At 33.5% G+C, this 12,844-nt stretch overlaps 1 protein-coding gene across 1 annotated transcript in view; it reads right to left on the reverse strand.

The window, feature by feature from the left end:
* Positions 1-1,270: 1,270 nt before the first annotated feature.
* The window catches only part of LOC106871037 (autophagy-related protein 9A), a 47,618-nt gene continuing 36,044 nt past the window's right edge, over positions 1,271-12,844 (reverse strand). Inside the window, exons 16-21 of the mRNA XM_014917297.2 lie at positions 11,931-12,065; positions 10,539-10,718; positions 9,323-9,409; positions 7,274-7,340; positions 4,280-4,398; positions 1,271-3,911 (exon numbers count right to left, since the gene is read on the reverse strand). Coding sequence (XP_014772783.1) covers positions 3,207-3,911; positions 4,280-4,398; positions 7,274-7,340; positions 9,323-9,409; positions 10,539-10,718; positions 11,931-12,065 — 1,293 coding nt within the window. The 3' untranslated portion in view covers positions 1,271-3,206. The remainder of the gene's footprint in view (positions 3,912-4,279; positions 4,399-7,273; positions 7,341-9,322; positions 9,410-10,538; positions 10,719-11,930; positions 12,066-12,844) is intronic.

The following is a 12,844-nucleotide window of genomic DNA, read 5'->3' on the forward strand; positions in this document are numbered from 1 at the left end:
GAACGCAAGAGGCTTTATGCCTATGTATTGTGAGAATATGGTTGCGTGTATTTTTTGTTTCATATTTTTTCCTATCTATTAGAGTAACTTCCCTTTTATTCAACAGTTTTTCGTAGCTTCTATTGCAATTAATATCCGATGAGAATGCATCGTAGATCTTAGCTCCAGCATTTGAAACTCTGAGTACTGTCGTGACAACATACTGATTGTCCTAAACTACACACACACATATATATCTATAGACTTTGGATTAGTTACTTACTCTGAGTTTCTTCCAATTTTAACTATTTCTGGAGTGAAAGGATGAAAAGTAAAGTTAGCTAAGTCGATATTTGAATGCTGAACAAGATACCATACACAATTGAATCCAGTCATCTACTGACCCAGCTTTCTCTGCCACAGACACGATCTTCTTACACCATCTTTATGGTATTTCAGTTCAAGGATATTAACCAAAACTTTATTTTCATTTTACAAGAATATACCTTCAAGAACATTCCCTTTATCCCAGGTATGCAAGTATTTTGAAAATACCTCACAATGTGACAACTGTGCCCTGCATAGTTATGTGCCGCCCTTTGGCAAGGCACAGCACCCGTTCAGCCACCCTGCCAGGGATACAGTGAAGTCATGGGACTACAGCATGGCAGATTGTGAAGAGGTAGCAGAAGAGCTCAAATGAGCCAACAGTGCTTCTTATTTTGATGCAGAGCAGAGGAATCCTAGAAGATCAATGGTCAGGATCACCAAATTCTATCAAGAGAGTAACTGCGTAATCAGCTAATGAAAGATTCACTATGACTCAAGATCCCAATTCAAATTCATAATAATAGAATTGGATGGCAACAGTCATAGGAATCCATGAAAGCAGCAAAAGAAAATATTCATTCTGGAGGTGATTTTTCTTCTACATTTCCTTTGTATTTTAATGCATTCTGGTCTCCTTTAAGCCAATATTTAAAAACATTGTGCAATAATATTTACACATGATGGATGGAACAACAAAATGAGACATGTGTTAAGTAAAAATATCCAACTAAATGCTCTTCCAAACACAAACCAATGTACCAAGAAGCAAAAAAAAAAGTCATTTGATGTTATCATGAAATCACATCATCCTCAGGGTAAGCAATAGTAATATCAGATGTGTAAGTGTTTACAGTATGAAACCACACTGGTGTTATACTTTATATGATTCATTATCATTTTTCAGATACAAATAAAGAATTAATTAAATAAATAAATAGAATGTTTTAAAAATAAGAAATGATTATAAGAGAATGATTTGTTTAATTGAAATAATGCTTTAAGCATGTAGTACAGATGATGTTTAGAGAAGAACTGGTCACTGGGAGAAGACTTAAAGACAGAACTCACACATACACACACACACACATATATAACATCATCAAACAGAGATTCAGTTTAGAAAAATAAATAAATCACAAATATTGCCAGCACCACATAGAACATACATAGGAAGAGAATAAATAGATTCTATACATGACACATATTTATGACAGCTTGCAAAGAAAGCTGTTATACATATGGGGCAGTACTTTATACACAACTCTAACACCAACATGTATTGAGTACTTTTCTGGTTTTGTATTAATAATATAAATAAACAATACATACATGCATACTTACATACATAGGTATGTATGGACACATGTACATACAGAATATTTTATCCAACAGATCTGATGAAGACCTAGTAACTGTGAAAAAAAATTTTTAAATAAAAGAGAAAAAAAAAAGAAAACACAAGATGAAGATGCAAGAAAATATCCATTGGTGAGAAATGAAAACACAAACTTCAAACCATAGGGCACTTTAACAGGAGATGCATCCATGCACAGGACCATTATCATTTAATGCCAGCATGGGAAATGGATGTATGATGACGATGACACATACACACAAACAAACTATAATCTGTAACACCTACACTGAAAACTAGTGATATGAAATTGTGTGTAACATTAACACCGTGTAAAGTAAAAAAAAAAATGAGCATTCATCTTGTTGTTCTTTTCTTACATAGTAAAGTAAGTAAATTGTCCTGGCATATTTCATTGTTGGTTGACATGTATCCAGAAAACAAGTACTTCTCATGTCTTTGCCGCCTAAGAGAACTTCATAGCAGTTACTATTTATATCAGTTACAAACTAGTATTTAGCTGAAACAGCTAGAGTAATTTGCATATTAGACATTAGTTGGCAACATGATTACATAGTTTCATTCACAAACAATGTGTACCAGAAAATTTAAGATAAATTTAATGTAGTTCTCTTAAGTTTCCTAATACACATTTCTCACAATAGAGAAAACATCTAAGCTCTCTTTCTTCCTTTCTATCTACCTCTCTCTCTCTCTCTTATATATATATATATAATCAGCAAAAACAATATGATAAAAAAGAACTCAATACATGAAGTGGAATTAAATATTTATTTTTAAAAAACATTGATAGTGACTTTGAAGTTTCACCAAATCGATTTTAAATCAATTTTGGTGAAACTTTGAAGACACTGTCGCCGTTTTAAAATAAATATGTACACACACACACACACACACACACAAAAGCACATGCACATACACACAAACACACATAATTTGAAGTTCACATAATATTTCAATAAATATACAAATCAGCCAGTGAATATTTGTTTCAGTTTCTGAACAATATGGTGTTAACATAGCACAAATTAGCATATGTTAACATAGCATAAATTAACATACGTTAACATAGCATAAATTAAAAGCAAACAATAAATTAAAAAAAAAAAAACAATTTCAAAATTAACAAATTTACGCTTTGATCAATTAATATTATATTTGTACAGTTTCTTTCTCTTTTCTTTTTTTTTTCCCCTTCTTCAAATTGTTTCTAACAAATAAAAAAAAAATATATAAAATCGTAGATATAGGATCTGAATTAAGGACGTCACTGTCAGAATCATGTTTTAATAATGTACAGTTATAAAGTTATAAAAACAGTTATAATGTACGCACAGATCCTATGCCATAGGGAGGAAAAATTAACAAGTTTTTCTTTCAAGATAGCATGAGATGATTCAAACAGCATTTATCACGATAGCAAGCTATCAACAGTTTCAAATAGGAAGTAAATATTGCCAGACAGCATTCATAACATGCAGAGCTGTGTATGTAGCAAAGTAGTTATTACACACATTTCTTGCTAGAGTGGTTTAGTTTGACTGTTCTGTTTAGAAATTTCTTCATTCTGCTTATTTATTTCTTGATCAGTCATGAATGCTTGCATCTCTTCTGGTGATGACTGCCATGTTCTGCGAGACTGTGGTCCATCAACATTATCAAGTCCTCTAATATTTTGTCGATGATTCAAATCATGAATGTATAGGGCACTTAGTCCCATCTCCACTGGAGCCACTTCCAGTCCCTGCTCCAATCCGTTTGTTTGCAGATGAGGTAACATTGATGTGTCAGAATTAACTCCTGAGCTTGCAAAACCTGTCACATTACTTGACCATGGAAAAAGGGGACCCTCACAACTTGCAACAGCTCCTTTTACTCGAGCTCGTAGAGAATTAATTGATAAACTTGCATTTCCTAAATGGCTTGGATAACCAACTGAAAGTGCAGGTTGAAGTCCAGGTGAAAATCCAGACAAAGGACCGAGAGAAAAGCCAGATTGCAGACCAGGAGAAAACCCAGCATGAGGACCAGGTGAAAACCCAGCCTGAGGTCCAGGGGAAAATCCAGACTGTGGACCAGGGGAAAATCCAGACTGTGGACCAGGGGAATAACCAGACTGTGAGCCAGGAGGAAAGGCTAATTGGGGACCAGTTCCTTGTCCAGGAAGAGGATCTAGTGACTGTCCTGGTTGTCCAGATGGAATACTGTTTAGTCCAAAACTGGAATACTGCAAAAAATAGAAACATATTTTAAGTATATATTTTCAAAGAGCATCTTATAAATTTTGATTTGTGAATAAAGAATATCATCCTAAAAGTATGTATTTTAAATAAATTTTTTTACTACTAGAACCTAGTGCAGCTCCTGGCCTTGTCCAACTCCTGTCAAACTATCAATCCATACCAGCATGGAAAACAGACATTAAATGATGATATAGAAGAAAAGACACAATATTCTAAGATGTTTTCCTAATATGTATTACTTATATTTTGGTAATAATATGAAATTTACTTGGTCATAAAGAACTACAACAATATGCTAGAATATTAATGTTGCATAAATTCTAAAATATATAGTGAAATAATTGTTACTTACATAGCCTAGTCCTCCTAAAACACTGTCTTTACTAATACCAGTGCCAGCTAAATAATGGAATGGATTCAAAGGTGGATTATCTAGAGGCGTCATGCTCAGGGAGGCAAGATCACGTATCGCTGCAGTAAGAGAAAATATCACATGAAAAAAATTATTATAAAGATACAGCTACAATGACAGAAAATATCAGATACAAAGAGGCAAGATCATTTATAGAATGCAATGGTATATAATATTGAGCATACGGTAAATGCCAAAGAACAAACTTCAGATAGAATGTGACTATGAAGCAAACAACAAACAGAATATAAGTATGAGGCAAACTCCAAATAGAACATGACTGTTTGTCCTTGTCTGAAGTTGTGAGGGTGGTATATTAAAATGTTCCGAACCACCTTTCACAAAGACATCAGCAGTATAAACAGTATAAATTTAAGTGGCTAATGTCTTTGGAAAAACTGTAGATGTTAGAACATCTTCATACACATTAAACATAAATTATGCCAATATAAGAAATTAATATAAAATATCAGACAAAATTGGTCTTTACCAAACATTAGTAGACGTTAATTTGCACAATGTGGGAGCTGCAGCTGGCAAAGTTTACAGAGTACCTGCCTAGTCAAAAAGCTCAGTTACTTATGTCTCTATATCAACATTGTGAAATGTTTCTGATAATAACATTAAGGTCTCAATATCCTAATTTATTTGGATCTAAAAAGTACAAAGCAAAAAACAAACTTTCACACTGTGTTGCATAAATGATGAGTCATCACATTACCTAGCTCATAGTCTTTCATATACTCCTTCAGTAATATTACTATTAGGATATACCAAAGGTGTTAAGATACATCAAAGGTAGTGCCACAGTTTTAGGAATAATCAATCAATCTCTGAAACAAAATGTCAGGAGTACTAAATGTTTGCAAAAATTCTTTTCGCCATGTATTTAGTACATTTATAATTCATCAATCACTGAAACATGAATAAGTGCTAAACATGCAACATATAAATTGATTCGCATCATTGATAGTTTGTTTTAAGCCTCAGAAATGTTCTTATGAATGCACATCTCATTCAAACTGATATTGCACACCACCAGAGATAAAATAATTATCATTTTGACGTTCATCTTTGCCGTGCTTGCATGGATTTCATTTAGTATATTGAAGCAAATTTTCTACAGCTGGATACCTGATGCCTTTCCTGTCAGCAAACCTCACCTGTTTCAAAGTAAAGCAATATTTTCCCATGGCCAGACATGTTTTCCAAGGTGCCATGCAATAAGAGTGAACCCAAACCCTTGTGTTTGGGAAGCAAACTCCTCAACTACATACCCACACCTAAACCCTCCAAGCTAAACAACAGCAAAAAAAAACAATCACAGAGCAAAAAGTTAAAAAGATACATAACATTAGCATAATTAATGAAACTCAATACTACCATTTGATATTATTAAACTGTGCTGTTGATGTCTAATATCAAAACAAAACTGGAGTTGTCACTATTACCAAAAATCAGACTAATTTCACAGCTTTCTAGATTAATTTGAATTGCAGAGTTGTCTCCCCTGCTTTTCTTGGATAATTAACCTTTTTTTTTTTTTTTTAGTTATTTTGTTACTAAAGATGTAGTTTTAATTATTTCATAATTATCTTTGGCATTGGGAAGAGTATCCAGCTGTAGAAGTTATGCCAAAGTAAGCACTGGAGCATGATGCATTCCTTGAACTTGTCAGATCCTGTCAAACCGTCCAACCCAGGCCAGCATGGGAAACAAGGTCGTTAAGTGGTGGTGGTGACGACGATGATGATGATCTTTTCTTTTCATTTAGTTAACAGAAATCTTCAGTGATAGATGTCAATGATAAATTTCACAATTTATTCAAAATCCAAACACAACCATTTAGAAGTTTTCAATGTCTAGCAGCTGACTTGGTAATAGCCCACAAGATTATCTACCATCTGTCCAACAACTTTGGCCACCTATTTGAATTCAGTATTCCTATCACTTGTGGACATGCTTATAAAATAAGAAATCCGTTGTTGAAACATGGAAAGATCTACCTGCATTAGTTGTTAGCTGTCAGGATACTGCATTCTTCAAAAATTCAATGTTTCCCCAAATTTTCCGACAATACTGGTATGCCTATGCACTCTTTCCCCTTTATGACTCTTTCATTTGCTCTGTGTAATGTGCATGTACATCTAGTTGTCATTGCTGTCTTTCTTTACTTGATTTATGGTCCCTTTCTGTCCTCTCTTTTAACCACTTCTTGTGAGTTGTAGTGCACCTGAGCACTATATACAACAAACTCATTAATATAATAAAACACAAAATATTTTACTTCCTATAATTTGTATCAGCTACCAGAAGTTTTGAATTTTTTCTCATTACCATAACCTGACAATACATTTTACATTACTTTGACTGAAACTAATATACTGTTTGATATTTGTTTTAAATTGCTGCACCTGAAATATACTAGTGTACCAAAACATACCTACCTCTGAATATAATATCACTACACATCATCTTATTTCTTAGTACTTCCTCCTAGGTAATCTCACACCTCACAAGAGTAGAAAGTATCACCCACATTAGAAACTAACAGTTTGAGGAAAGATGTATTATAATTAGTAACCATGAGGGAATAAGCAATGGGGTTAACAAAAACAAATGGAGTACCAGGCTAAATGTATTACAGTATTTGGATATATCTTTCTTTTGCTCACAAATTCAAACTAGCTTCAATAAAATATGTACTAGTTATGTACCAGGGTTCAATCATTTAACCATACCACTTTTCCTAAAAAGTAACTTCGTGTATAGTTAAAAGAAATCAGCATTTAGTACAAAGGAGACAACTTGGTCAGTAAGAGGTGATGTTGGCTCTTTGTTAAGGCACTACAACAGTAGAATAGTCAGCAAGAAGATTTACATAAACAGGTACTCAAAGACTCTCTACACAATCAGCAAAATTATAGAACTTACCTTGCTCTCTAAAGCCTGTCAAAAAGGAATTACCATTCTCTGGAATTTTCCACCCAGGATTTGTCATCTAAAAGTAGTTGGTAAGGAGACAACACATTGAAAATATATGTGAACTCAGTCAATATATATTTAATACAAGAAAGAACAGTGTTGGTAAACTAATGACATTTTCGTTAGGTTCAAGATGACAGAATTATGAGTGGAATAGGATTCTTTAAAAGATAACAGTAGTGATTTTGTTGTTCTTTTTATTTTTAAATTTATGAAATCTAAAGAAGAGAACCAATGTCCACAGGACTTATAAATCCTTCAATCAGGGAGCAAAAATTAGTTTGTGAATGTAGTTCTCCAGAAACATGCTTCCTGCTTTGCAGCAGTCAATCATGTGATAATAAATTATCTGTAGAATATTATTTCTGTTGCAAGTGTTTCTCACAGTTGCAGTGTAATTCTTACTGTTGTTGTGTGTATAGAAGAGGTTTGAATAAATACTCTAAATATATTATAATATACAATTCTAAATAGTTTAGGGAGTACCAAACTTTTCAGTTTGGTACTCCCAAAACAGAAATATTGCAGTAAACACATAAATTTCAGTATACTACAGTATACTAGGGTTATGGTAGTGTAAGAGACTAAAGGGATTAAGGAACGCTACATTGTAGGAGTTAATGAATACTGTATTAACAAGATTAAAATGTCATAGAAAATAATTCAATAAAAAGAAAGCTATAATGAAGAAATTAAAATTTATTAACATGAAAGTATCAGGAGACAGTAAATTAAGGTGCAATAGATGGCTTATGGAGCACTTTATTAATGAGACAACTAATGCTGCAGTTGAAGTAGGGAGTATTAAAGTGATAGAATTATAGAGAGCATATGCTACAACATTGGGAACAAAGACATCATCATCGTTTAATGTCCGCTTTCTATGTTGGCATGGGTTGGACAGTTTGACTGAGGACTGGAGAGCAGGAAGCTGTACCAGGTTCCAATCTGATCTTTCCCTGTCTTCATACCCTTAATTGCTTTATCTACCAAGGTACTGTCAATCTGAACAGCTGGTCCTTCTGTTGGGTCAAAATTTGACAGACTCTGTTTCTCCCATTCATTCTCTTCACTTAGCAACCTTTCACAGTGGTGTCTCCAAGTCTCTATTCTTGCAGTATCATTAAATGCAAGTGAGCCATCATCCATGTGGACACATTTTTCTCCTATAACATCACGATTCTCTCCCACACACTGTCTTGCAATACAAAACACTTCAAGTCTCTGGTCCTCACGACGCAGATCATTGACAAATTTGTTATCTGTTTCCCCTCTGGCTAAGTAAACCTGTCTCTTAGCTTCGCTTCTGGCGATTTGATACAGTTCCCTGCTACCACCACACTTCCAGTCCTTCCATGCTGGTTTCTTTTTCCTAATGGCTCTGTCAACAACATTGTTCCACTACCATGTTACCTTAGGTCGAGAGGGGACTTTGCACCAGCTACAGATCTGGTCAGTAGCTCCCAACAGTTCAATGAAAAGCCTAATCTAAATTGTACTGAAGGGATTAAGGTACACTACACTAAACAGATTAAGAGATTAATTATATTGAAGGGATTAAGGTACACTATACTGAAGAGTTTAAAGTACAGCACACCGAAAGGATTATGATACAAGGAAAAGTTCTACAATATGTGCCTTAATGTCTTCACAGAAACATTAATTTATTTTGTCGAATCACAAAGTTCAATGCTTGCATGAATTGTCATCAATTGAATTGACTTGAAAATATTATTGGAACTTTCGTTTTATGAACTTTGGCATGATTTAAACTTCAAATATATAAGGATGAAACTAAATAGTATAAATCCTTTAATTAAGAATTCTACAGTGTCTGTCTACTCATCTTTTCCAAAGACGCCTATATGATCAGCTTCAACAATACAATAGAGATTGAAATGAAATTGTAACTTTTTGACTTTCTTTGCATTTAAAGAAGAATTATTACGCATATAAATTTTCAAGCCATTAAATTTCCTTAAAAGACAAAATACTCACCCTGAAATGAATGAGAGACAGCTCTGTCTTTGAATCTTCAGCTTGTTGGTAGTGAGTTCTTTCTACTTTCTTAACAGTGGTCAATAACTGAACAACCAAAAAAAATGGACAAAATATTCAGAAAAATGATTATTTTTTGGAAAATATTAAAAAGAAATTGAAGAAGAATAAAAATAATAAATGAAGTGCACTCTTGAATATTACATGCTACTCAATCACAAATCTACCTTGCAAGAACTGACAATGATTCTTGGTAGAGTAACTCACACTGAATACAGTATCCTATCTGAAGATAAAACAAAATGCTTGAAACAACTATGAACTGATAATCCCTGATATATTACACTGACAATCTCAGATTTCTTCAGTTTTGCTCACAAGTTTTTTAATTATTTTTTTTAAACTAAACAGTTTGAAACTATGTATACTGGCGTAATAAAAATAATAAATGAAGTGCACTCCTGAATATTGCATGCTACTCAATCACAAACAGAGTGGTGACATTTAGTAGAGATGACCCAGAAGTAGTTGCTCTTCAATTACAGCAGTAGCTATCTTCAGCTGAATACATGTCATTGATTGGTTAAAATTACCCAAATATGACAATTTTAACATGAAATAACTTCTAAAATATAAAATTTTGTCAAAAATGTTGAAAGTAAATCATGTTCAGTATAAGAAATTACACCTATGTACGAAGTTTCAAACTGTTTAGTTAAAAAAAAATAATTTTAAAATCTGTGAGTAAAACTGAAGAGATTCATAATCTTTGACCTGATGTATTGAAAAACCCTGATCTGATGAGACACATCACACTACTTCCAATAAAAAAGAAATTTTTTTCCCTTTCTGATGAACAGTAATTGTTCATCTAAGTCTATTTTGCAGTGACTTTTCCATGCTTGCCTCCATGAGATGAATTTCATGAATGTTAGCACTTTAACATTGATGGAACAATTGTTTTTACAGATGAATACCTTTCTTACCACTCACCTGAAAAGTAAAAGTGGAAACTAGGAACAAAATGGAAGCAAGTAGATGTGTGTGCCTTTTCCTCTTCAAGAGCAGAACAAAATAATTATAATAAAATTTGAACACATGATAATATATGGTCAGTAAAAAAACATCTTAAATTATCAGTCATTCTGCTGTATGTAATGTAATGTAATGAAAAGAAGTAACATTACGAAGACAGAGAGAGAGAAATTGTCCAAACCTGAGTGTTTCCATGTTTCTTGACATCCATTTGAGCAAATGAACATACATCACCAACACCAACAACATCAACAGTGAAGTTACGCATAAAGTCAACAATTTCAAGAGATTTTGGTCGAATCCAGAAAAACAAGATGATAGGAGTAACAATAGGGCTGAGAAGTTCTTCAATAAGATAAACCTAAAAAATGAAGAATTAAAGGGAAGAATATACATACTAATCAGATATTGACTCAAAACAACATATCGCCCAATATTATTTGGAATATATTAAAGAAACAACTGATTTGATTCATTGTATATGATTATAAGAAAAGATAAAGTGAGTTATAATCAATATACTGAAAAAATATTTTGTAGATTCAAAGTATATTTGAAATGGGAGTGGTATCATATTGACACCAGCTGCAAAGGATTAGTAGCATAAATGCTACAACCTGGAATCAAAAGTTTCAAAGTTGGCTCGTTAAAATGTTAGGTCAATTATAAATTAGACATTTATTTTTAATTTTCAGACACACTTTATTTTAATTTTAACAGCAAAAGTTTAGAGATGGTTATAGGCTGCAAGTTATGGGCTATAAATAAAATTAGATAATCTTTTCCTTAGCCAAAAGGTATTAGAAAAGTTACACGGTGGTGCATCAGCATGGCCGCAGCTCTAAGCTGAAACTTTAAAAAATATTTAAAAAAAAAAAAAAAAAAAAAAAATTAATTTGTATCAAGTCTTTTGATTTTAATTCAATATTGCCAATGAAAATGTCTTCCTTCCACAAGCTTCAATGTACCGTTGACAAAATGCCGATTTTTATCATTTTCACAATGCAGTGTACTGACAGATAGTCTTTATGATAGATAATTCAGCACAATTAGATCACACACTCAAAAGGTGTGTTTTTATAATGAAATTAATGACAAATAGAAAAACATTTTTCATCATGATGAAAAATGCTTCTCACAAAGAAATAAATGATTATTTTGGGTGTTTTTTTTATATATTTTAGGAAGTAATTTTTTTTATCTATGTCATTAATTTCATTATAAAAAACATCTTTCAGCACACAAATGTGGTTTTAGTTTGCTGTACTGGTTTACACATGGAGTCACCATTTGATGTTTTGCTCAAAATAGTTCACTCAAGGATCAAAGTATTAAAGAAATCTCACAAAAACACTTCTTTCTCTTTGTAAAATTTCTCTTTGTATAATTTGAGTATGAAACTTATTAAAATGCATATTGTGGATTCCATTCCATAACTTTGATATAGTAGCAATTCACTCACATATTAATAAAATATAACATTCCCTACAAATGTGCAAATGTACAATAATGTATAATATGTAAATGTGCAAATGTATAATAATATGAAAAAAAAAATCAAAATGAAACTTACAAATCGATACTGGAACAACTGAGCAAATTCATCTCTGACCCAATTTGTATGACCATTACATTTCCAATTGTCTGGCATATAATGGATCTGACTAAGAATGGCTCGCATCAAAATTTCTGGGTTATATACTTCGTGCTGTAAAAGATAGGAAATATCATGAAAAAAATTCATAGGTCCCTTGTCACTTCTAGGCTGTGCTGATCTTATCCAGAAGATGAAGTAGCTTTTATTACTATCCTTGTGTAGTAGACATCAAGCCAGTGAATGACTTGTTATGTTATGATGCCATCATCAATATATTGGACATTTTAGACAGTAAGGCCCCTTACCTAACTTGGAAAAGAGGTAAACTGGGTTTAAGAGCCATCAGATGTTGTGTGCAAGTGAGAAGACCATGCTGGTTTGGTCATGTGATGCATACAGATGAGGACAGCAGCAAAAAGAAGTGCTGAGCTCTAATTGTGGAGGGTACCTGTGGAAGGGGCAGACCCATGAAGACGTGGGGAAAAGTGGTGAGAAAGGATCTTCAGATGCTGGGCCTCACTAAGGAAATGACAAGGGACCAAGAGATGTGGGGATTTGCTGTAATTGATAAGACAGGTCATGCTAAGTAAAATTGCTGTCTCCACACATACAGGCTTGTCCTTTCAGTGGCACGTAAAAAGCACTCTCCAAACAGGAGCGATGCTAGGCCTGCCTGACTGGCTCGTGTTGGTGGCACATAAAAAGCACCCACTACACTCTCAGAGTGGTTGGCATTAGGAAGGGCATCCAGGTGTAGAAACATTGCCAAACCAGATCGGAGCCTGGTGCAGCTTCTGGCTCACCAGATCGCAGTCAAACTGTCCAACCCATGCCAGCATGGAAAATGGACATTAAACGATGATGATGATATGCGCATAAATCTACATGGA

The sequence above is a fragment of the Octopus bimaculoides genome, chromosome 9 (assembly GCF_046866305.1).
Source record: "Octopus bimaculoides isolate indiv1 chromosome 9, ASM4686630v1, whole genome shotgun sequence".
NCBI lineage: Eukaryota > Metazoa > Mollusca > Cephalopoda > Octopoda > Octopodidae > Octopus > Octopus bimaculoides.